The sequence below is a fragment of the Nestor notabilis genome, unplaced genomic scaffold (genome assembly GCF_000696875.1).
Source record: "Nestor notabilis isolate BGI_N333 unplaced genomic scaffold, ASM69687v1 scaffold7172, whole genome shotgun sequence".
Classification (NCBI taxonomy): Eukaryota; Metazoa; Chordata; class Aves; order Psittaciformes; family Psittacidae; genus Nestor; species Nestor notabilis.
This window is the reverse complement of record NW_009917844.1, coordinates 56731-83565: the sequence shown is the minus strand read 5'-3', so window position 1 is coordinate 83565 and position 26835 is coordinate 56731. Positions and strand designations below refer to the sequence as shown.

At 40.9% G+C, this 26835-nt stretch overlaps 1 protein-coding gene across 1 annotated transcript in view; it reads right to left on the bottom strand.

Moving 5' to 3' along the window:
- Window positions 1-7014: 7014 nt before the first annotated feature.
- Window positions 7015-26835, bottom strand: part of POLR3B (polymerase (RNA) III (DNA directed) polypeptide B) — a 75597-nt gene continuing 55776 nt past the window's right edge. Inside the window, exons 23-27 of the mRNA XM_010009432.1 lie at window positions 21025-21128; window positions 20019-20185; window positions 18549-18662; window positions 12842-13015; window positions 7015-7415 (exon numbers count right to left, since the gene is read on the bottom strand). Of these exons, the coding sequence (XP_010007734.1) occupies window positions 7286-7415; window positions 12842-13015; window positions 18549-18662; window positions 20019-20185; window positions 21025-21128 (689 nt within the window). The 3' untranslated portion in view covers window positions 7015-7285. The remainder of the gene's footprint in view (window positions 7416-12841; window positions 13016-18548; window positions 18663-20018; window positions 20186-21024; window positions 21129-26835) is intronic.

The following is a 26835-nucleotide window of genomic DNA, read 5'->3' as shown; positions in this document are numbered from 1 at the left end:
CTGAACAACTGGATGTGAAGCTGCCTTTAAGTAACTGAGAATGAGTTTCTTTTGATGGTTTAGCAAAGCAGGGGCAGAGAGGAAGTATGACAGCTCATATCAGCTTATCCCCAAGATAATTCAAGCTCTTCCAAAAACACATTTCTATGACTGGCTTCCACTCTGCAGTAGATTGTGCCAACAGGCTGTGACCACACCAACTTTTCTTGCCATAAAAAGCTCCTTATGCTGGTGCTAGACTCTAAACCTTGGTGCTAGACTCTAACGTAAATATTTCAGGGATAAACACCAAGAAGAGCTTTTCCAACAACAGAAAACAGTTGGCACAAGAACAAAAAGGCAGAAACTGTTCTGTATTAATTTAGCTAGAGTAATACACAAGGCAACTTCAGGCTGAAGTTCTCTAGAGAAGTTTTCCTATAGACTATCAGGGACAAGAACCTGCATTAGTTTTAGGAATCAGTGTGAGCAGCTTGTGAACGGGGTCGTGTAAAACTGTTGTCTGCAATGCGAGGGATCTGAGTTCAGTGACTCAGGGGATGCTTTTGGACCCGACGTGTCCCTGCACAGACTGCAGGATTGCTGGCAACAGCCAGACACGCAGTGACACTTCATCATTCTAGCAGTGGCTGCAGCCTGTGAGTGGTTCCATACTTTTGTGCTTGGCTGAGCCAGCAGTCTCCTCCTCTCAGAACGAAGCCATGCTTCTCTTCACCCTCCTTCCCAGCTCCATTCCGCTGCCTCTGCTGTCTAATGGGCAAATCCTACGGAAGAGAAACAGAGAAGGCTCTAGTGTCTGCATTGGCTTCCGTTTCTGCTTACTCATCCTCATTGTCAGAACAGGAAATGTTAACTTTCTCTTACATTTATTAACACCCCTGAGGAAGCTATAGGTGAAGGACAGGATATGGAATAAGCTGACAGATGACTTCTGGCATCTACTCTGTGTATGTGCTTGGGGAGCATGATGCTGACAGATGCAGGAACTGGAAGAGGAACATCAAAAGGCTGCTTAGGTAAACATGTGCACCGGTTCCTTCAAAAGGCTTTAATTGACACAAGCACTGAGAGAAAGTGGCTTGGGCAGGCACATATACAGGTATCTGGGAGAAAAGGAGCAGAAGAGCTGAGGCATGCAAATGATGGATTGCACATGCACCGGGCAGGGGGGAACTTCTTTTTAGTTTGAAAGAGAAGCAACATGAATTGCAGCTGGCTGGCTGTGACTATAGACATGTCTAAAGCAGTTCTGTTGAAGATGAGCGTGGGTCAGCCTTAAATGATCTTCTCTTGATAATGCTTGTGAAAGGAATTTTGCTCAGCTCCAGTTCTCAGGTTCATGGAGAAGTGCAGTGCCAGTGTTCCCAAAAGGGATCAGTGAAAGCATCTTGTTCACAACGGTCAGCTTCCATCTGCAGAGAGGAAGAGAATTCACTCTTCTGGATAGTGTTAGTGTCCACAGGAGTCTAGAAGAAGCTCTGCTGCCCAGAACGCTCGGCCTGGGAGACCCTTGCTGACTTGAGTATGAGAAAAGGGCAAGCAGTCATCGATTTCTAAGCTCATACCAGATTTAGCTGGCTTTTGTTGTGTGTGGCTGGTACTAGTTACCAGAGGATTTGCACTCTGTGTTGGAAGAAGAGCCAGCCCTAAAAGCTATTATAGACAACAGACACAGAAAAGATCCGTTCCAGACTGCGTCTAAGCTGCTGAACAACTGGATGTGAAGCTGTCATATCCTTTTAGATGACCAACTGATTATGAGTTTCTTTTGATCTGCCTGGAGCACACAGAATTACCTTCAGTACCTGCCTTTCACTCACAGGGTGAGACCTCAATGCAGAGTTTAAGTTTCCAATTCACTGGGAGTTCAAGGGAAAAACATTCCCATTATTAGAACATAGATTTACAAGAAATTAGAATTTTACTGTTCACCACACTGATTTCTTTTCTTAGTTTTTGAGTTATTTTTTATGTTTATAATGTTTTGCTGCTAAGTCTGAGTGGACAATAACTACTGTGCACCGTCTGGAATGGTAAGGCATATGCATAGGTCAAGTAGCTCCCCAAAACTCGTGCTAACGAAAGACAAAAGGCTCTGCTGCAGTTACCAGCAGGGAATTGCTTTTGATTTGGAACTAACATGCTGTTTATATACTGACTGGGAGGAGGGGACAAAGACACACACACAATGAAGCTATTGGAAAAGATCCGTGGCCATTGGCACCACCTCAGAGGTATCTGCTTCAGGAAATATACAAATAAATGGGTAACTGCAGTTAGGAGAACTAGTTTTTGGTTTGGTTTGGTTTCTTCCCCAGCAGCAAGATGCAAAGAGCTGCTTGCAAGCCTGGGATGATTTTTCAGAAGGTGGAACAAAGGCCCAACTCCATTCACAGGGTAACCAACAGAAATCTTTGCTGTTGACTTTGGGACAGGTATAAAGCTACACAAACTACTCTTTAAATATGCCAACTTCAAAAATCTCTGTATTGGCCTCCAAACCTGGGTTTGGAGAGTTTTACTGAGACTTCTGGTGTTCCAGGACATATGTTCATACATATGAAAGGCAGAAAGGGTGTAGTTACCTCCTGGGTCCATACAGTGAGTTCTTAAATGATTGCCTTGAGGCAAAACTTATCTGCTGGCAAATTCCTGCAGTCTTTGCTACCTGGAAGAGGGTCTGGCCAGGGCCATGTAGACAGGGCAGACTAAGGCTGACAAAGTAGCCCTTAACTCCTGTGTCTCTCTACCCCTTTGCAAAGAAAGAACTCCCCCACTGAAAACGGTGGGTCAAGGCTGAGGTGGAAGAATTTCATGAGAAGGACGGACCAAAGTCAGAACTTGGGTTCAAACACGTTCAAATTTCCAGCAGCATTTAGGTCTAAAATCTGGATCCATTATCTGGGCTTCTGAGCCTAAGACACAGAAACTGGAATCCAGCTCTTCACCGTGCCTTGCACACGTTAAGCCCCCCCAGCACTGGTCCAGATAATAGCAAAGAGTCACCATCTGGCTGGTTTTTACGGCTTGATGAAGTGCTCAGTTTTAAGCAAGCACGTGTCTGGCACCTGGGGACTGCGGAGTCCTGATCCCAGTTCTGGCACAGTCTTCCTGTGGCCCTGGGCAAGTCACGTCTTAGGAGGAGGGAATCCATCAAGTGCCCTGTGGCCCTGCTCTATCGGCAACGGGTTGTAAAACAATCCTGAGCTCCAAGTGGAGCAGAGGCAGTTGAAGGGGCCTCTGGGCAGTGCTGAGCCAGCTCTGTGCCACCACCCAGAGAGGCTTGTGCTGAGGAGGGCTGGTGTTCCCTCCCCGCACTGCTCTGTGGGTCACTGGGGAGGGCTGCCAGTCCTCAAGTCATTTCAGGGCTTCTGCTCCCTCACACTAGGGCCATCCTCAAGACAGAGAAAGTACAGATGTGTTTTCAGCCCCTTCAGTTTTGGTTTTACAGCTGTGTGACACCAGCTATACTTACCATCGGGATTCACAGGTGTGTTCGGAGCTGGGCTTGCAAACCCATTTTCAGATGCACACCACTATTTATTAGTTTGCCATTTGTTACCACTAACTGATGAAATATTCTTGTCTTTTTAGGCTTTTAATTATGAATAATTATTCCCATTTTACTATAACCACAGATATTTTTCTATTTACCATCAGAAAAACTGAGAAAAGACATACAGTTATTTATCTTCATCATGAGTCTATGTTTTTCATTAGTTTTCCTCCTTGTTTAAGCAAGAAGTAAGCAAGGAGTCCAAAGAATTTAAAGCTGTCTTCGCTGTGTGTTGAAGCTTCTTTGTAAGCAAAACTCCTAACGAGATATGGACATTACAAACTAACCCAACTGTGCTTAGTGGAAGCCTTTTACTTCCCACAGCTTAAAATTATTATATCTCAGTAAATCTGTATTTCATGCCATGGCTTTGAATGCCAAAATTAGCAAGTCTGTTTTCGTTTTTCTTTATAGCTTGTTTTGCCTAGGATCTATGTTTGGAAACATTTACCTTCAAAAAAAAGTAAAAAAACTTACAGGTTATATAAATGACTTGAAGTGAAGGTGTTTTTCTGAACTCTGAACAAGTGATCTGCCTTGCCCACAGGTCCAGAACTGGCTAAGGGATCTATGCTCTGCTCTGCCCCACAGCACCCTACAGCCCATCCCTGGCTTGATTCTGTTTCTCGCAACAGAACAGTAGAGCTGGCCATGTAAAGCTTTTGAAGGGGTAGCGTTTAATTAACGTCTTTGTTTTGCAGTGAAATAATGGACTTGATGACTGACTTCTAACCCTGTAAATGCTTCTACCTTTTAATAGCATTTAATCCTCTATCTGCAAAGTCAGATAAAGGATTAAGCATACTACATGGAGGTAGGTATCTCTTCCAACAGCAGCACATCCCTCTAGTTTACGTCAGAAAGTGGACCATATTTGGCATTTCAGCTGGGACTAACACTAGTGACTTTCATGCTGAATAGCATTTCTAGGAAGCCTCTCCTGGACACTACACACAAGAGAGAAGTTGTGATGGAATGAAAACTTTATGGCAGTTTTCTAGCCACAGCTCCTTGTGCTAAAGCCTTAAGGCTTTGTCAAGCGGTGTTCATAATATTGTATCTCTTTCAGCAATTAGAGTCATGGCAGGGTTGATTTGGCCAAGTCTAGTTGCAGCAGCACAGCCCTTGGCTGACATAAGACCTCTTTGTGAAGGCATTCACTGTATAAAGCAGGGGGGAGGGGAGGTTGGCTAGGAAGATAATTCAAAGGGCTGCAAAGATGAGGCTCACCAGAGGAAAGCAGTGTGACAGCTCTGGAGTTCTGAGATGTATTTTACCTCATCAGTCCACGTGTCGTAATTTCTTCCTGGCTGCAGGAGGATTCCTTCCCTGAATTGCCATTTTGACCAACCATATTCCAGGAATCCACGGCTGTTTGTTCCCTTTCTGCTGCTGGTTTTGTAATGCTTAATCCACTGCCAAGAGATTACGCGCAGGTGTCTGTTGCAATGGAAGATGGGTAGCCTCTTAAAGAGAGGCAAGAAGTAAAAATCTGAGTTTCAAGTAAAATCTGCACCCAGCTAAGCCTCTGGTGTACGCACAGGCTTAGGTTAGACAGCAGTGATGTGTAAATGGAACTGATGTAGGTATCGCCAGGTAGTGGGTGACCCTCACTTGCTGCCAAATGTGTCTAGTTTCTATGTTCTTCTGGATCCATCATTGCTAAGGCTGCCCCTTTCTTCCTAAACTTCAGCTATTGCAGAGGATTTCCTTCACACTCACAAAACCTTTAATCCCCACACTTTCATCAGCTTGAGGTAAATTAGCTGCAAGGTTCCCCCTCAGGGTTGCTCATAGACCTGTTCTCTCAATAGGGTTACTCATGATCATTCTCCTTTGCTTGTTTCTCCATCTCTGCTAAGTCTGCTTCAATTTCTGCAGGTGTAATCGTACACGTACCTTAGTCTTCAGTGTCCTGCAGCTCCAATGCTCTAACCCAGGAGACCACTTCAGAGAGAACTAGCTAGCAAGAACATGTTACCCTCAGTAAGGTTTTCCTGATCCAGGCCAAACGTTCCCCCACCAGTGGGCTGTAGTCTTTGAGGCTCACTCCCTCTGCTGGTGCACCCGAGCCTCCGTTGGAGGCTTTCAGGGAGCAAAGCAAAGGTTCTTCATTTGGCTGGGGCTTTTGGTTAACCTCTTCCTCCAGTCTGAAGCAGTACACCACCTTTGTAACCCTCTGTAAACAGTCCTGAGCTGTTCAGATCCTGATAGAGGTGCTTCAGAAGGTTTTTCCAACCCAAATGTCCTTCGTTGACATCTGTGTTGTCATTAGTCCAATTGCAAAAAGCCATAGAATGTATCCCTTCAGACTTGATTTGTAAGCTGACACAAAACTACTAGTTTAAACATTCTGGTGGAAGCTTGCAAAGAAGCCTTCTCAGGCTGATATGCATCTGTGCTTCTTATGTAGCTAAGAGAACAGCAGCAATATGACTGCAGGAACAGCATCAGGGTGGGCATGCACAATTCAGCCACGCAAGGAGCCAAAAAGCATCTCAGGACTTCCAGATCATGGGCAGTGTTCTGCATCCTCCCTGACCTCAAGTGCTTCTTGCTCTGAAGCACCTGAACATGCACGTACTTCATCTCAACCTCATTGGGACTACTCCTTTGCTTAAAAAGTTAACCATATGCTTTGCTTTGCAGGGGCTCAATTGAGTTTAGGCTACTAAGCGACTCTTTAGTTCATCCATTGCTTTAGTTCTAGGCCTTAGATTTCATGAAAAAGATTCAGCTGTGCCATTCCTAAATCCTTTCAGGTCATTCAAACCCAATTCACTTTCAGTGGAGGATTTGTTGTTCTTCATGGTTCTTTTTTTTCTTTTGTTCTTAAAAAAAGTTTTAGCTATGCCCATAGTTTAAAAAGGTTCTGAAGTTCTAGGATAGCATACCTCAGTACCTCTAGGATAGTAGATACTACTAAATCTCCTCTACTCAGTAGGATTTTAAAGGATATCTACAAATACAAGCTTACAAGCTCTATCACGCACTTGCTGCATATGTAGTCACCTTCCTTGAACTTCATGGAAAGCGGGTATGTTTAGCTGAAAGCAGGTTGACTGTAACACCACCACTGCTTGCACACAAACGCACCTGCATACTGAAATCCCGCTCCAAATGTCTGATTTCAGGTTCGTGAGAAAGTAGTTTCATTTCTTTCAGCCTGACACTACTTAACAAAATTTTAATGCTTTAACAAAATGCTTTAGGAATAAAAAATGGTTTAGACATTATAAGAAGGCTTTACTTTACACAACCATCCTTACACACCCATCAACACATATTCAGGCAGTATTATTTAAAACATTTATTAGTCTTTCATATTACACTGGTCTGGAGAACCTTTTTAACCTCTATGAATAAGATTTGTGTTTAGCTCAGCACAAGCCCTAGTCCAGTAAAACACTTTTCAAAACCAAACACAGGGTTGTTTGAAGTGATACAAGTACTTTGCTGGATCATGGCCTTATTCCACAATTCCCTCATGTCCCGCTCACTCAGACTAATCAAGGCTTTCATAACTACTCCTAGTGTATCCTACTGACAGTCTCCCCTGTTAACTTAAAACCAGGTAGGATGGGTAAGAAAGATTTCTTACATTGTCTTGCACCTCCCTTCTACCCACTCAGATTTTAGAGTTTCTCCTGTTCACCAATCAAATCTTCCAGCTATACATGCTGGATTTCAGCTTCTGTAAAGTACTTCTCCCCATATTTTTCATCATGTTCATTCATTGTACTTAGCTAGTTTTAGCCTAGGTATGATGTTCATTGACTGTAGTTCTTGGAATAAGAGTTTACAGGCATAAGGTATGCGCAGAGAAGACACATGACACGATGATTTGCAGTAGTGGCACCTAGGGAAACAAACAGAAAGAAGGTCAGAGTTGGTGCATAAACGAAGCTCTGCGGAACACAACAGTTGCTCCTATCCACTGGTTGCTTTGTCCACCTGCATTTACACACTGGGCTCAGCCCTAGGAAGAGACAAGTGCTTGAGACACGTTTTAGCCCTTAAGTAAGCCACAACTTTAAGCCTTTAAACCATCTGACTGAAGCAATAGGAGTCTAATGGTAAACTTGTGCTTTTCTTGGAGGCGAATCACAGTGCTCAGTAGCTATCAGGACTGACGGCTACTTCTTCACCCCTCACACAACTGCCAAGGCAAATTCAGCATTGTGTTATGAGGGAAAGAACATGAACAAAGCCAGCTATTTCTGAGAAAGTGGCTAATGGTCCAGTTTCTCTTACTACATGCCACAAAAAACAGCAGGAAGAAAGAATGTTCACACTTTGGTGCTTTTCCTTATATGCAATTTCACCCTATAATGTCTCAAACCAGGTCATATTCGAGGAAGAGGCATTCCTCGCCTTACATCTCTTGTGTCAACAGCCATAGCTTTAGTCAAGACAGAAAACCAGTAAAACTGCTTTAGCACATATTCTTTGCATGCTTTGGTCAAATAAGGATCTTAAAATTCTGAGGGAAAGGGATTTTTGTCATATAGATGTAACCTTGATCATATAACAACTATATAGGCTGGTCACTCAGCCATGTTTCCAGTATCAGGACTTGAATTCAGTGGTGGCAGCAACTGCTTCAATTATTTAATTTCAAACTCTATGTACACACAAAGGAAACAAAAAAAATCTTTCTTATGATTATCAGTTTCCAATCTCATGTATATTCCATCTTCTGGTTTTGGAGAGTTGAGAAAGCCAGGCCTTTGGGTACACAGAGGGACTCAGCACTTCCTTATGGTCTGACAAAGATCTTTTTTTGCTTCTGTGTTTCAAATGTATATTTGTGGCATAAAGTTGTAAGAGTCTGAAGATCCAATTAAGGAAGAATTAGCAAAATTCCTACACGCTTCTGTGGTACAGAATGAGGCTGAGAGTCAATATCTACAGTAAAGCCAATGCTTCAGTCACTTGTTTCTGCTACCAGTGAACTTGACCTAGAGCATGTGGAAGTCATTGGAGACAGGTCCAATAAAGTTAGTTAGCGTTAACAAGGTTCTTGGATATGAGAGTTGGTGTTAGTCTTCCAGCTACTTTTTCAGACTGCTGCTTCTCTTTTACAGACACACTTATAGAGGATGTTGAAGAGCTGGTTATTTTCCAAGAAAATTGTGGTTGTCTTGACCTCCACATGCTCCATATTTGGGCTTTTTGTTTTTCTGTTTTCTTTGTTTTATTTTTTCTTTAACCCAAGAAAGCTTTTAACCAATGGTACAGAAACCTTAATTACATTTCTGCATTTCATGATGAGGAATGAGGCTTCACTTATTCCCAGTAATTGCTTCAGCTTTGTCCAAAGCTAACTATAGGCAGGAAAAAGGTAATAGACTGAACTAGGTGTTTCCCTGCAACAAACTTCTGTAGACACTGTTGCCCAGGGGAAATGTTAATGGCTAGCACGCCTCTAAAACAGAAAAGACCTCGACTACAGGTTTGTAACTTCTCCCCAACCCAAATTTATAGGGATAGGTACATTTTATGGTGGGTGGAAGTGACCTAACCAGAAGCCATTCTCCAGTGATAGCACAGCAAGCAATTCCTCCTAACAGAAGCAGCCTTGCAAGCCCTGGAAGTCTGATGAGGCACAACGTTGCCGCTATGAGCAGATGTACGGCACCTGACTACAACTAAGGGGCTGAGGAGCAGAAACTACTCACTGCACCCAGGCTCAAAGCTACACCATTCTGGGCCTGCTTTGCACTTGGATGAGGACCACCCAGAAAGGTTAAGGTGCAGTGAGCACAAAGCTGTGTCAAACAGAGATCACAAAGTGAAGTACTTGAAAGATCATTTTGGTACTAGAATGATACTAAACTGGACAGGAAAAGGCAACTTTGCCAAGGCTATATCTGGACCAGAAACAAAATCTTTCCTCATGTATACTTGAAAATGCTCAGACTCTAGGGATCAGAAGGACTTCACATCTTGCCATCAAAAAAGGACCAAATTCTGCTGATTGCATTCAGTGGAGTCCTGCCCCCAAGCACCAGTACAACAGCAGCGTTGGAAAACTTGCATGAAACTGGTACGACACAGTAAGTTTCTACTGCTTTTTTATGGGGACAAATTCTATCAATCACTGCCACAACAGTCCCCTTCCCCTGCAGAAGTACTAGCTCAGGCTCCAACACTGATCTGCTGTCACTATCTTGCAGAAAAACATACCCAGCCTTTGTCTGGGAGAAACAGCTCATCTTCCTTAGGACAAGTGCCTTTAATGCCAGCCACCAAACAGTACGTTTTTAAAAGGTTTCTTGCAGCAATGTCTTGTTAATGCCAGAATCACTGAAAAGGCCCGTTTGGATGTTTCTTTTTGTAATCTGGTCTCTACTGTGACACTCATTATAAGGCCACTTGCTTCAGCCACGGGTAGACACAGCATACCATTTAGCAGTAACTACCTCTCACTGATTACTCTCACACATCAGACAGCTTTTCACAGAATCACGCTCTAAGAATGTCTGGCTCTGTCTGACAGTAGTTTCTTTCACAGTTCTTTTTTAAGAAGAGTTACAAAATATGAAGTTTGTCACATTAACAGCACCTTAAAAATAAAACGCAATAGTATTTCTAAAGTTCAAATTCCTAATTTTCTTCAAGGCATCCTCACTTCCTGTGGTCTCTGAAAATCTTCAAGGACTGCTCTGAAAGCCAAGGTCTTATAAAAAAAATAATGGAGCTACATTTGCATGTGAGTATTTTTAAGGCAGTGCTTTACACAGTTAGAAGTGGTTGGCTGGTTGACTTACGGCATGCCCTTCCTTTCACACGATTTCCTTCAACTGCTCTTTGCATTGCACTAGTTTTAAGAGAGCTGGATCAGAAAAAGGCCTCACTTGTTACACACAATGTTAGCACACTTGAGTACTCTCAAAAATACTGCACAAAAGCCAGTGGGACAACACCCAACTAAAAATCACCATCGACAACAGGATGCACAGAGCAGGCCTTAGTTCTCCTCTGGATTTCATAGAATCAGAGGAGAGCTAGGGTTGGAAAGGACCTTAAGATCATCTAGTTCCAACCCCCCTGACATAAGCAGGGACACCACACACTAAACCATGTCGCCCAAGGCTCTGTCCAGTCTGGCCTTGAACACCTCCAGGGTTGGAGCATTCACAACTTCCTTGGGCAACCTATTCCAGTGCCTCACCACACTCACTGTGAAGAACTTCTTCCTTACTGCTAATCTAAACTTCCCCTGTTTAAGTTTAAACCCATTACCCCTTGTTCTACCACTACAGTCCCTAACGAAGAGTCCCTCCCCATCATCCTTGTTGGCCCCCTTCAGATACTGGAAGGCTGCTATGAGGTCTCCACGCAGCTTCTCTTCTCCAGACTGAACAGCCCCAACTTTCTCAGCCTGTCTTCATACGGGAGGTGCTCCAGTCCTCTTATCATCCTCGTGGCCCTCCTCTGGACTTGCTCCAGCAGCTCCATGTCATTTTTATGTTGAGGACACCAGAAGCGTACACAGTACTCCAAGTGAGGCCTCACAAGAGCAGAGTAGAGGGGCATATGTGTTTACCTGCCTCTGTCTGAACTTCTGCTCCACAAGGAGCAGAACTGCTGCTGCTGCTGTTAGCAGAAAGATGTGGTGCTTTGTTTCTGGGCAGAAGCCCCATGCTTCAGATGAAAGGTCTGAGCAAAGGGCAGAAACGGTAGCTCTCACTTTTACACGTCTACAAACTGAGAACACACCTTACTTTCCTACTTCATTACATCATGGAAAAATCACTCTTGAAGCATTGAAGTGAATAAAGTCCAATTTCCTGCCTCTTCCAATAGATTGATATTGATCTCCAAGATGCAGCAGGTTTCCAACAATGTCCTTACGAGGTATTTAGAAATTAATCTTTCTCCTTTTCCTTCTAATTCTCCATCTTCCCCCAACATAAATATTACAGTAACTTGTAACTCACATCATTTGTCTTTTCCTCCCTTAGTCATGGGAGGAATTTGTCTTCAAAGCTTGCAAGAACGTTATATCTCATAAATTCCTATTGATCTCACAAGTCTGTTTTCCTGTCCGGCTAGAACAAAACCAAGATAAAGCAAATAATTTCCCTCACACTTCTAAAGAACATAAAAATAAGTTTCCCTATCTTCTAATAATAATGGTGTATTTCCAGCATGCTACAGGGCAACTTTAAATCTAGCACCTCAAAATTACTATAGAGAAAAGACGGTTTGAGCAAAGCCCATAGTGAGCTCCACATAATTTTGAGTTCCAGTTTTATGCTTCCCTTACCTGGAAAACAAGTTTGTTTGCTGATAAACTCACTATTGGCTTAGGATTTAGAATAAGATAGCAAGACCATTAGCTAGTCTAGAGGTAAGTTTCCTAGGGATAAGGCAATTGGGCAGAAGCTAGCTGAATTTCCAACCAGAGAGCTGCTTGTCCCTCAGGCTCCGACACGGCATTGGAGTGTTTGTTTGATGCTTTGCAGAGGAGCTCATTGTTTTATAAAACAAAAGCAGAAGGCATTTGGGAGGGGCATGGTCAAAGAAAGTGGTACACGTGATTGTGAACTCCATAGCTAGAAAAAAAGAGAGCAGGGGTTGTTCCTTTCTTCTTCCATTCTTCTGTGCCCCCTCTCTCTCTTCAGCCTTGTGAGGTTCAACATGTGACTGCACCAGGAAGGTCCGTGACTAGCCTAGCCTAGTAATCTTATTTCTGATGTCAGAAGAGTCACATACATTGACTCTTCTGACATCAGCTACTTTCCCCTTTTCAAAAAATAGGTGAAATACAGGACTGGGCATTTGCTAATCCCCTGCAAGGGTGGCATTACAGAAGGAAGGCATTACAGAAGGAAGGCGCTACAGAAGGAAGGCAGCAGACAGAACAAAGGTAACCTTTCCCACAAGCACAACTCACTGGGAAGACAATAGCTGTCCTCCCACTACAGGAGAGACCCCATGTCCACTGACTACACACTCACTTTAGTCCTAACTTCAATCAGACCATAACAAAGAACCCTCCCCTGTCACCAATTTTCCAAATACCAATTTTGAACAGTGACACTGCTTTTGAGTAAGGTGTGTGGGATTGTTAATTGGTGTCTGTGAGCACTTTAAAACTGAGAAGCACTACAGCCAAGGGCAAGGTTCTGTTACCTAGAGGCACATTTACTCTGTAGTACTTTGCTTTATGCACCTGAGGTCTAGGGGTTTTATGAAAATATGAAACTTGTCACATGGAGAAAGCGAGGAGGGGACACCACGATGTACAAAAAGCATTACAGTTAGACAACTTACCAGCCAGAGTACCCCAGCAAGCCACACTGTCCACAAACATCCACTTCAAAGGCATCACTTGAAATCATCAGTCTCTCCAATAGAAGCATGCTGGCTCCATAGCCTATCAAACAATCCCGTTCCATCTCTCCAAGACGTAAACCACCATCACGGGATCGACCTTCAGTGGGTTGCCTTTAAATAAGTATTTGAAAAAAAAATGTATTAAGTATTGCAGAACATCCCTTCTGCAGCTCTAGGAGTGCCTGTCTGAGAACTGTAGGAACAGCACAGGATCAATGGACATTGTTCTACAAACCAGCATTGCTGATCTTACAAATGTTATTCAAGTTACAGCAATTCATCTTTGCTCCTGCACTAGCAATATGTTGCAGTTCTGTGAGTGGCAACTGCAGCATCAGGCCTCAACAATTTACCTCATAGAACACAGCTGAGTGAGAACAAAAAGAGACTGACCAGTATATCCAAGACAACCTGGAGACTGATTTGGTACTCTTTATTTGGGGAAACATTCATTATAGTTTGTAGCTAACTAAATGAAACAATATTCAGCAGCTAATGAATGACTCATCAAGCTGACGTTTCAGCAGAACTACAGCAAAGATGAAATTCTTAAAATCAAACCAGTTTTGATCTGGGAGAGAATACCAAATCACAGCAGCAGACAAACAGTACGTATATTACTAAGTCATTACTGGAATCCTACCTTTTTTTTTTTAAATATTTATCTAGTTTATTTTTTTCTGTCTGACAGTTAATAGACTAATTTTCCTATTGTATAGGTTCCTGGTTTTCTAGCTCCTCAACACGAATCAAACTCTCATTTTTTTGCCCTGAAAGGCTTCCTTTCCTCATGGTGCTAGAGGCAAGTTTTAACAAAGCAATGTGAGTATACGCTAAATATTTTAGGGTAAAAAGGCAAGATACAAAATATTATTTAACATTATGACCATTTAAGCGAATTTCTTTTGTTGGACACAGTCAAAACTTTTAACCTCATTTGTCACACTGCAATTTATCAGTTCTACTCTCGTGCTAACACAGTGTTGCAGTACTTAGGTTGCAAATATTAAAGTGAACTATGAAGCAAAACAACCTTTAATTCCTGATTGCTCTAATATATCATATGCATTTTATGAAATATTTCCATCTTAGTATATTCCCTGAAACATGACAGCAAAGAGGAGGAATTAAAAAATTATCCTGGCAATCGTAAGAGGCTTCATGGTTAGTGAAACCCCATGTTTATGTGCTGGTTTTGATACCTGCACTGAATATCCAGTGGCAGATCTGGCCCATAACTTTAGGAGTATGTTTTGTTTATATTATTTCAAACAACCAAAAATTTTTAAGCATACAAAATACATCAAAAATAAGCTTTTGCCTACTTATTGCAACTCAGAGAAAATGATTTAACAACATCTTCAATGATGCCTTCAACACCTAATAATACTTTGTAACAAGTGTAAAAATAAATTCCAGACCAAAATAACTTCTAAAGATGCCAGTTGTATTTGTCTTTAGGGGGAAGTAGTTTCCCTTTCTCTGACCACACTGGAACCTTAAAACTAATCTGCTTGTAATTCAAATTGTCCTTTTCATTCATATAACCTCCTATTTTTCCCACTGTTGGGAGAATGGATAGAAGTTGTTTACATCCTGATTAAACTCCCAAGGGCCCCCTCCCCAGATGACAGCGGCACCACTGTTCAGTCGCTGTTTTGAAGGACTAACCCTGTGGTGAATGCAGTTTCTCTTCTGAAGTCCCATGAGGCAGATTTTACAAGCAGTTGGGGCCTCCAAAGATACAGGCATTTGCTGCAGTGCTAGAAGTGCCCGAGTTCCTTTTACCAGCTGACTTCTGTAATATTAGTTAATGCATAGTCCTACTTTCCAAATTTTTACCAGGTGCTGTTCCACAGGATAAAATGACAAAATAGCTTTATAAATATGAGTCCCATTTATAAATGAGTCCCAGTAAAGTCTTAATCCAACTAAGGGAGGATAAAACCTCTTGATAAATGATGAGGTCTCAACTCCAGCCCTTTAAGAGTTGATACGCCATGGGTCTTCCAACACATACATGATGAAGATTTCTAAGGCAGCTGAAATCCCATTAAAGAAACCCAGAAGAAGCCCCCTAAAAGATGTGCCGCCCCCCCCCCATCTGAGTCTTAAGCTGTTAAGTAAGTGTTTCACTCCTACTGTCAAAATTATCTCATTAAGAAAAAACCCAAAACAAACAAAATCTTTCCTCCCTAAAAAGTAGTTCTCTAAACCACCAAAAACGTTCCTTACACTCCCAAAGTCTAGCATCAGATTTGTGTTCCGGCTCACATGAGTTTGAAAATTCCTCACACCAAAGGTTGCTTAAAATGTTAAAACAGTATTTAGAGAGCATTTGTGCTTCCCCTTTCCCGCTATACACATGTACACTGCAGCTGTTGCCCTGGGCAACTACTTCCATTCTTTATTCTAAATATAACATTCTGAAAACAAAGCAGACTCTTGAAAATAAGATTGGGAATATCATTAAAAAGAGATATTTTTCATATTATAAAAAAAAAGTTCTTAGAATTCTTAAAAGCTAAATAAAACACAGTGATACTTAAAAAAAAAATAAGGGCAAGTGGTCTTCATACTATTTAAATCTACATTTAGAAAAAAGCATAAACCAATTAACTCCAATGTTTTTAAGCACATTAAGAATTTACTGGCACTAATTCTGCATTTTCTGGAAGAACAATGGGTTCAGCTTTATGGTCCTGTTCCTTATTTCACTGGCCAGTAGGAGGAATTAGGTCTACCCTCTTGAATAAGAGCAGGCACTGTAGGTCTCAGCAGATCTCCCCAATGTGCCTGTTACAGAAAACCACCTCCAAGAAGTGGAGTATTCCCTAGAAAAACACTACCTGAAGGAGGAGGGTGTACTGTGCTCCCACAGCCCCAAAGTGCAGAGAGGAGCCCTGACCAGTGCCATCGCTGGACACCCTTGCAGTATAATAGGAACTGCCATATGTGGTATGTTCAAACAACATGCAGGTGGCAGCTCTGACAACATCCATCCAAACAACTATGCATGGAAAAAGCTTATATTGACCTCTTGTAAGGAAAACTAAAAGCAGTTTATCTATTAAAAAGATTAAGCAGGACTAGGTATCTAGGCAACACCATATGTAGAACTATGTTTTAAATTAATTGTCAACTACTCATGGCAAAATAAACTAAGTATTGCATTTCACTTAACAAATACCAATTCAGAAGGCAACATCCTGGTGGTTTTTGACTGTGCTGACAAAGAGTGCTGCTTTGCAATTGCACAAAGTCTTGTTTTAATCAGAACAATATCTAGAATCAGTTCCATTCAAGAAACTCAGATCTTCTGCCTTATTCCACATGGAAATAGAGCTTGGCTCTATCAGTTAAGGTACGTTTGATATAGAATAGAATGCATTTCAAGACAACAACAGCCAAATTCGACGTTGGAAGCTGTTACAGGATTACTTTTAAAAGGAAAAAACAATGTTAGAGGCAATCTACTCTCCAGGAAGTGCAATGGACGATAAAACAATAGTGAGTATGAAAGCTGGCAAAGCAGCCTCTCAGCAGAGGCGATGGCAATAACAAAAGTTTAATTAGTTGAGAAGAAAAAAGAAAATTCCTAAAAGACTAGTCAAGAGGCAGCATAAATTGAACATCCACTAGCTTTCCTGAAAGTCAAATAAAGAGACCTAGCTACATAGTACGATGCTACTGACTGGAACAAGGAATTCTAAGAAAGTAAGGGGTGGGGGAAATCACACCACCTTCATCTTTACATGTACAATTACCTTGACTTGGGATTTAGGTTTCCTTTAAATTCAGTATCTCTAAACAGCTGAGAAGCTGGGGAGACAATACAAAAGCAGATCAAGGGATTTGGAGCACCAGTAGACCAACTGCGTGCACCGTTAGCTCAGACAGAGAACTTCCATTTTCATGTGAAGCACCAATCTCATGACTAACACACTGAAGAACAGAAAATGGGGCAGACAGCCCATTATTTGTGAGTATCACTTATGTTCATATAGGCAAACAGTTGTGGTAGAAAATAATGCTTGTGCTACACTTGCTCTTCTTAATGTGATTGGTGGAAAAGTTCAGCCAAGAATTACAAAACCTTTTCATGATTTCTCTCCCAGTTCAACCACTGGTATTTACTTCCATGGAAAGTGTGAGGCAACTTCAGTTCATCCTAGAGAAAGCGTGAGGTTCGAAAGCCAAAAAGCACAGGAAATACACAATAAAAGGCAAAAGAGAAAGTTACTTCTCTATCAGGTACAGCGGACACCTGCCCCTCCACTCTCTAATAGCACATCAACAGATGGAAGCTGCGCCTACTAAGAGGACGGATTAGCTAACTGCTTGTGCAGTCAGGCAAGGCAAGAGAAGTGGATCAGTGCATGACAAGAGGCATAAAAATAAATTGAGAATGAAATAATATAAATCATGCTTGTTACTGGGAAGAGTAAAGGCAAGATAGACATGACTTCATGCTTACATCTCAAAAACAGTACAAAAGGGACTGGTCAAAGACTGGGCAAAGGACATTTGGAATAATCTTTGCTAGCATATCCAAGACTAGCTGGCAAGTAACTTTCTGGCAAGATTTATCCAACTGTTATGGAGAGAGATGAACTAAACAATCCAATAGAAGCCTCCTCAAGGTAAAGCCTGTGCCACTAAACTGTTTCTTGTGAGCCAGAAATATCAGCAATTTAGAACACAAGTGCAAGAAGCAATAGAGCCTGGCTTTAAAGCAAAGAGGTAAGTAATGTCATTGAAAGTAGGATGCTTCAAATTCCCCGAAGGTCCGGATAATATAAGCCCACTTCCACGGGCTTATATTACCTGTTACACAGAGTACCTCTGCTTGACTTCAAAATTTGACACCAGAAGACATTAACATGGTAATCAACCTTTTTGTTTGAGAGAGAAAACCAAGTGCAAACTTAGTGCGGTCATCAGGACTCCAAAGGAACTGAGGACATATATTTAATTGGGCAAATAAAAACGGAGATTTACTGTTGGCATCTGTAAATCACAATTTATTAGTGTGAAAGTGCTATTCTCCTGCATGGTATTGAATAACAACTGTGGACAAGCACATACAAGTCTAAATTCAGTTTTCCAGGTGAATGGAGGAGTCTACAAGGCAAAGTGCAGTATACCAGGGATGTACATCATTCTGACACTGTTTTGCACTACACCAATGAATTTGCTTTGCCTTGACAGATGAAGATGTGGGCCACATCAGTATTAACCTACTGAATATGAAAGGACATTGAAATATTAAAAGAAATTTCTTCCTTCTACACATACCCAATTTTGTAAAAGTACAAATGTTAAAGAAAAAGAAATCCTCCTAAATTTGGACGATATGAGCAATCTGACAGGAAAAGGCCACAGTGTGCACTGTGATGGTATTTTTACCAACTGCCAACATAAGTCTGAGAAGCAAACTCAGTTTTGCACCACACCTGGACATTCAGTTCAACCTCCTGCTATGGTCCACCGTGAGAGCTTTTAGTGTGTAACAGCATATTAACAGGTAACATCATTTTGTGTCACATATCAAAAGGTAAACACATATTGTTTTATACCCACCAGTCAGCTGGGCACACTTGTGAATGTAAGCAAGTATTTTGTACTTAGCCTGTAACAATACCTGGTGAGTACCGCTCTGGGTCCTCGAGCTCTTGCATGCATTTTATCCAACACCATGTGCTTTAGTTTCTGGTAATACACAGGGCCAAAATAGATATATGCTTCCAAAGGCTCCCTGAAGGAATAAAAACCAAACCAAAACCAATACTCACAGTTAGCACACACTTATCTTAAGAGAGTCATATCTATCTTAAGAGTGTTGTGTACAGGAGGAATTTGAAACAATTTGGGAATCATGAGTCCTAGAAAAATGTGTTTGGGCTTTCAGGGCAGTCAGTCTGAACGTGATGCAGTGTTATTCCAAAAGCTGCCTATGAAGAAAAGAATAAAACTTAACTAGACATTTGGAATTTGCACATTTCCACATTGTTATGAAATCTGCCTTCAAATTTCGTAACAAATAGATGAAGCATATGAAATTCACTTGGAAAATAACAGTATCCTAAAGCAAAGTCTCTAAACAGGGTACTACAAAGTTGAAGTTTGGGGATGGGGGGATTTTTAGAGCTAGATGATTTTATTCTCCCTAGGAAACAAGATTAGTCAGATTTGTAAAAAGTTACCATGATGTATTAACAGAAAGTGTTTCAAACACGAGGATACTTGACATAAAGTTTATGGAATATGGAGTGGGTAAGGAAAACAAAATTATCTCTCCAAAACTCAAAAAAGAAACAACATATGGAATAAGTTGGTAAGAAAAGCAATTAAAATAAAAAGTATTAAATCCCCCCTCCCAAACGTACAAAAAAGACCTAAACTTGTTCCTTGAGAAGAAGGGGACTGGGAGGATAATAAAAATAGCAGGAAGGTAGGATTAAGATACATTTTGGAAGGGTAGGCATGTGAAGCCATATGGCCTTTTCCTGTTCCTAAACTATCCTACGTTCTTTGAACTCTGTGTCTCAGAAGCCAGTCTGATCAACACAGCAGGAAGTTTGCAGATTAGAGTATTATGCCAGACTGAATCATTGTGTAATTGAAAGAAGAAAAAAGAAAAAAGAGCACACACAAAATATTCCCAAGGAACAGACACCTGCCTCCAAACCCATATTTTACAGTACTATTAAAGTCAACATGGAAATGCTTATCTGATTCCAAGTATATATAACATTTGCTGCCAGTAGAAACCTGAAATTTCTTACAATCTCTTAGGAAGAAACCCCCGATTTTACCTTTTCTGTCATGCAACTAGATTGGGAAATTTTCACACGTACTACAAGGACCATTCATATTACAGCCGCACAAATACTAGTAATTCTTAAAATGTGCAACTACAAAGTACTTCAAAGGCAAAAACAAGGAAAAAAAATAGTAGCAGACTATTTTTCAGTCCTTTTCCTCCATCTCACAAAGCTGTTTGCAAATAAGTGAAAGTTCCTGAGCTCTGGGATATAAGATTTTTCAGATGTGTCTCAAAAGCATTTCTCCACTCCCCTGAAACATCTAAATCTATACAGCAGATTCTTACCCAGTGATACCAGATGTTACGTAGTCCTTCCCTAGGTAGTTATAACCACAGCGAATAAGATCTTCACACACATCCTTAACTTTACTGCCTCCAAAAGCTGTTCCATAGTGAAATCTGCCATCGAGGACCCCAGCCTTTCCTGCCAGGAGTTCAATTAACTTTCCTACCTGAGCAAAGAAAAGCAGAATTAACAGCCTGCTCATGAGTACAGGCACATTGCTGGATCGGACATGGCGTAAATTAGCCAGGCAGAGCCCGAGATGGCAGCCTGGGTTATTGCATGCAATGGGAGAAATGGAAGATGGCTAAGAATAGGGAGTAACCCTGTGAGAAGGGGTAAAACCAGACCCATCACAGGGTCTGCAAAGAACTTAAGGTCCAGGGGGAGGCAGCTCCATTTTTCGTAGTTGTCCAAACATCCAGTGTGGCTTTCTGCTCTAGGAGATCGACATGCTGCAGTGCAGCAGGGGGAACAGAAGGGAAGAAGCTAACAGAAAAAAAGATCAGAGGCTGTACAAAGTAATCAGTGAAGGTCCCATATAAAGGCCAGACTGTGAGGCAATGTGACCCTGCAGCACAAGTGCAAGCCTCGCATCAGTTTCAGGGAGGTGAGTGTAATGTAGGAAGTTACACAGGACTAGAACCATTACTGAAACTCCTCTCCAACCTTTGCTTCATGGTCTGCTCCAGCCAGCTTAATGGGCATAAGCAACAAAGAAGAGCAAGACATCTTCAAACAGAAAGAGTGCACATGGAGTATTCAGCTGCTTTCTTATTAGCTTGATGAGAATGATGTACAAACGGCCTGCATCCCTACTCCTTTTAGAGTAGGATATTTCAAAACATGCAAAACAGAGGGCTGAATACTTCTAGGAGAGCAAGCATGCAGCATGACTGGAGAATGTTCTCAGTGAAACCGTGTTTCAAACTTCGTTTCTTCTGGCTGATCTACTTCACTTTCCCTCTCGGGGGACACTGTCTCTTTAATCGTAACATAACCACTAACCGTCATACGCGATGGGAAGCCATGAGGGTTCATTATGATATCTGGACAGATTCCTGTATCACAAAATGGCATGTCTTCCTGAGGAACAATCAGTCCACACACCCCTGCAGAAGAGAAAACATTTCAATTCACAAGCAGTGAACCACCAGCAGGGCTGACGCTCATCACCAGATTTTCTTTAGTGTTTTCCTCCTCCTCTCTTTCTCATGGATCACTTTTTACCCAGATTCATTACCATGACCAGTGCTCACAACCTGCAGGCTAGAAGAGAGCCCTTGTGACAGGACTGGCAAAATTAGCATACCCTTACATAATGCTCCCAGTGATTTGTGAGTTAGCAAATTAGGGGAGAAAGCTTTAGATAGTTTTCAGAGGCAACCAGAAACTTCTGACCAGTCGGACTGGAACATCTCAAAGGAGATCTAGTTTTTAAAGCTGCAACAGAAATGAAGAAATTTGGTCTCTTATAGTATGTCTTTGGACATACAAAATAATTATTAATAATTCAGATTTTTATTATCTTATGTATCTTTGCTAAATACTGTGAATAAAAGCAAATCAAGGCAGGACTTTGACATGGACTAAGAGGAGATAAATAGGGGAATATTAAATAAATAAATCAAGAAACAATTATTTTTTCAGGTAGCATTCACTTGCTGAGCAAAGACTGCTTTTGATGGATCACAAAGTACAATCTGCTCCCCAGACTGCTTATATTTTGTCAGTCCATGAACGCAAACTGTACCTTTAAAAGTTTTGGAAGCTTTTTTCAGTCTCCTTCAGTACTGGATGTAAAACAAACAATCCCTCCGCCTCACCCCAACCTCTAAAACTCTTTAGGAGAGATCAAACAGGAACATGAAAACTCATTTAAAACATTCTATCATACATCCCAAAATTTTCCTTCCACCCCTTAAGCTGTTTCTATAGTACATTTCTGCAGATCAAAATACTGCAGCTATAAATGACCAAGAGATCCAGCATTCAAAGTCAGGTGCTAAAATGCAGCTGCTTAAGCCCATACTCCTTTGAACCAAAGCTACTGTTTCAGTTGGACAATTTCTTCCAGAAGCCCTGAGAGCTGAAAAAGTCTGCAAGCCATTTGAAATCAGCCTGCTGCAACTGCCAGAGCACGCTTCGGGAACAGTGCTGGAGTGGAGGGGGCTCCTCCAAGATTGAGGGTGCTGGTTACGTCCCTAAAAAGGCATCCCTCAACCAGCCAGTTCACAGGGGGATATTGGCGTCTGCTCAGGAGGGAGCTCCTCTTCCACTGTCCAAGCAAGACAGGGATAGGTGTATGGGACAGTAGTTAATAGAATGAGAATGGTAAGTATGGGGGAAGGGAGCAGGACAAAAAAAAAAAGATTGGAGTGTCTGTGGCAAGGGGGGGGGGGATGTGTTGTATTTAGTTTTTAAACCTCTTGAAATTAATTTTCTTTGTCCTATTATGATAAATCAGTAACATGCTTCTAACCTTGTCCACCAAGCTGCAATCATTAGCTGAAAACGAAAAAGAAAAAACCCCAAACCAAACCAACTCGCTATCTCTTGTGCACACAGCTTTTTTTATCCTAAAATTGTATACATACTTTATTATGTATGTATTATGGCACGTACATTTTGTCTTATTTCCATTTACTTCTAAGAAAGCATTAGGTTGCATCTGGACTTCATGGCACCTGTAAGCCAAAAATTAAATCTTAGCTAACTTAAAATTACTTTAGGCTCTGAAAACCTTTTATATGCCAAGCTGGTTCCCATAGCAGACAGCCACTGTGTTGTTTGTTTTGTGTGAAAGTGAATGATAAAAGATCCATGAAATCGACACAGAAAGGCAGAACAGCAGAAAGAACTGAGGGCTCTCCATCATAGCGGCTTCTACCCTCCGCTGACTTGTGTAACAATGGGACCTACACACCCAACTGCAGATCTAACACAGCTGTGCATTTCATTAGATGAAGAGCACTAGTGACACAAGTAAATAATTAACTTATTCTGGTCCGCTGACTGTGGTTATGAGACCAGTCATAGCTGACAGATTTTAATACAAGTTAACACAAAGACAGCATAATGAGCTTAGAAGTTAAAAACAAAATATTTAGACAGAATCCAGCAATGTGAAGCTCACCAGGCCATTTAGAAAGTTTCTATTTTACAAGGGGGTGGGGGGGCAGAAAAAAGAAACAAAAAGAGAAAGCTATAAAACCTCAATTCTAAGCTTCTGTATTTTAAGAAGTTGCTGAGTTTATAACAGATCTATAGCATGCCCATGCGTATCTAGAGAACAGGACAGAGAGAAGCTTCTTCCTCCTCTATATTTTAAGAAAGTTCATTGTTTCTCATAAAAAACTGTTAAAAAAGCTGAAAGACACCCTTCCTACAAAGCTACTTCTAAAAGCAAGTAACTGCATTTTAATTTTAAAATGTAAACCTGATTTTCTTTTGCAGTCACTTGCCTTCAGAAGCTCTTTAAGACACTAATGGTTGCAGGTCTGCACTGTAAGTTCCTGAGTTTTCCATTCTTCTTCATCCCCCATCGCTGAGCCAGGGTTTGCAGCAGGGCAGTAAATGGCAAACTCAGCAGTTCTACATTGCCAAGCAGCTGCAAAAAAGTGATCAAGTGAATTAATCCATATAAGTGGAATTATCACTTGCAACTGACTAATGAAACAATGAGAAGAAAAGAAGAGGTAGGATCTAAGAGAGCCTCAAGTTCCAAATGTTGCTCTGTCCAAGCATGAACTGCATTTCACAACTGAGCTGCCCAAGTACTCCCCACACAGTATTCATAAACAGGACATATTCAAACTAATAGGCAACTTTGTTCTGTGGCACTTACTACAGGCTATAAAGATTTCCCAATTGCTACTGATTTAGACATCACATGAAAATTGATCCCCAGCATTCATATAGCACATGCAAAACAATTTGGTTTCATTCACTTCCCTTTTCCTCACAATTTTTACGTGCTGCATCTGAAATATAGCAATACAATTTCAGAGTAGGTGCTATACTGCGTTGGGCCTGAATCTGCTCTTACCTATACACTCTGGAGGTCTCATCTCGGACCAGAATTAAACATACAACCAGAAAAAGCTGCAGACAACACAAGAAATAATTCTTTTTTTTCTTTTTTTAATGTGGGCTAACAACAGGGTTGCATGTTTGAGCAAGAAATCACCAGCAGTTTGCTACATCTCATTTCTTTTCAATTGAAAAACAAATTAAATTCTAGAAAAAACCCCAACTTTTGTATATCAATTTCACAGTGTCACCATAGACGAAAAATCAGTGAAAATGTTACCAAATTCTTTTAAAATATATCTCAAAAAATATTCATTAATAAGCGTGGCAGTTTACTGCAAGGATAACATTTTAAATTAGGATAAACTTAAATCCAACTTCTACAGTGGTTTAACATGCAAGTATCAAACAGCCATAGGCAGTGTTTTTCAATGCTATTGTATGCCAGCCAATAAATGACAGCCCTCTGACTATGCATGATGGCCCCCATCTTCACACCCACTATCCCAACAGCATCTCACCACCCATGTACCTCCACAGAGCATAACAATCCCCTCACCCCTGTACTTCTGTCCTTCGAAAGTTTCTTTTTCTCATCAGGAGAAATTCAGGTTTCCAGAATTGGTGTATCTCTTACGTGGTTGCTTTTATAGTTTGCTGACAAACATGAACATACCCGGACTTGTAAAACAGCAATTCAGCAGAGAGGGGGAAGGGGGGTGGCAAAGAGGGGGCAGGGACAAAACACGACAGTATGGGAAAGTTTTTCACTGGGCTACGGTGAGATGTCTGCTATACACACACATGCCAAATGAAAAAAAATCATCAAATAAGTCAAAACAACCTAATATAGAAAACTAATTACTACCAGCAGGAGGGACATTAGAGAGCAAAGGAGACTAAGTGAATAGAAGCAGCAGTAATACCAGTTTCTATCAGCAAGATAAAAAGAAGTGCGTTACTAAATGTGCTTGTTTACTTATTCTAATGATATGGTGGTAAAAGAGCTAAAACTAACTTGAAAGGCATCTCTTTTAGATTTACCAGATTTGCCAGACTTTGGAAATACTCTTGAGAAGGAAAACTATGTCATGCAATTAAGAGAAGTTGTAACACAACTAACACAGCCCTGTATATTATGGGCAAGTGACAAACAGATTTGCAAACATTCGTAAGGCTAAACAAAAATGTACATCTGCTTCAAAACTCTCTAATTACATACTGTGTTGGCTAACTAAGCACAGAACAAGTCTAGAAGAAAAAAGTGCTGCATCACATAAGCTTTGTTCAATATTGAATCATTCACTGATCCATCATATCACTTGCTACATCCCATTTGACATAAGAGGTAAAGAACAGAATTAAAATTAACAGATAAATAATGCATAAGTAAACTTGATTAGTTTTCTTATTAAAAACATCACTCTAAATGAGAGGAGGTGCTAGAAGACAATACAGTTTGTACACTGCTTTCCCATGAGCTGCTGAATGGTCTGATGTGATAAATTTGCATAGTCTGAAGCACACAAAGAGCTGATTAATTGAAACCCTTACAATGCTTCTGGAAGCAGCTATTGTAAAACAATAACCATAGGAACTTTACAAAATACACATGGCTGAATGAGTCAAGAGCTTAATAAAATGTGTGTTCAGGATACACTATTTGGAAACAGAATTAGAGATTTTTATTCTGTGCCATAAAATGCTAAATCACCCTAATTTCAGAGGTTCAGTTGAGGATTTACTGAAAAGGTCATAAGGTTACCTGTTTGCTGCTCGAGATAGAAAAATGCTGTGATTTTCTCCTTAAGACAGCAAGCTAAGTAGCAGGTTTGTTAAAAATAAATAGAAAAAAATGGTAGGAGAAGTTTTAATGGCATTCTGACACCTCATTTTCTCATGTTCAACTTCTGAAGATAAAAATAAGGGAAGAAATTCCTACCTTTCCTGATGCCTAATACCTACTAATCATCCCACATTCCTGCAGTCGATAACAGCAAATTCTTTGTAATACCACTTGAACCATTTAACTCCTATAAACCCACTGATGTTTTATTAGAGATAAAGTACTAAGTCTGACTTGTAACACGGGGGAAAAATGACACAAGTAGCCATGCAAAACTAACATCTTACTTTACATGTGCTGCTTATGTGTACTGTACAACTGCCCATTAAAAGGAGAAAGGTAAGTTGTTCTCAGCTATGAAGACAGGCAAGCAGAAGGCAGATGCTCAAGCTAGAAAACATTTTTAAAACTAAGCAAGGTCAGACTTCAGTAGGTAAGTGGTATTGTCATGAAGTTTATGTAGTTGACAATGCTGTGAATGGATTTTGTTTTGACACCAAGGAACATGGTTCATTTTGGAAAACAAAGGCCATCTTTCATGAATTTAAACTTGTTTCCTTGTCTTTAGAGTTGTTTAAGTGCAGATACTTCAGAAAGGTTTAATCCTTTATCTTAGATCTTCAGCTATTAAAAAGCTTCTGTTTGCCAGTTCAAACAATCTCTTGCTTAAATACAGTTTTTCCACTCCTCAGGAATACTGTTCAGTATTGCTGCTTAGTTCTGTGATCTACAGGACCTTTGTTGGAGGTGTTAATCCTTTTTCACATGAGAGACTGAGAAATGTTCTTTCAGAGAAGTGTTATATTGCTTTTTTTCACATCAAAGGAGCCCAACTTTTTCCTCATTGTGACTTGTAGCAAAGCAAGAGGAAATCTGGAAATATAATAATTTAGTTTGTATGGAACTCAGATGAAACTTCTTTAGCTTAACAATCCTTTAGC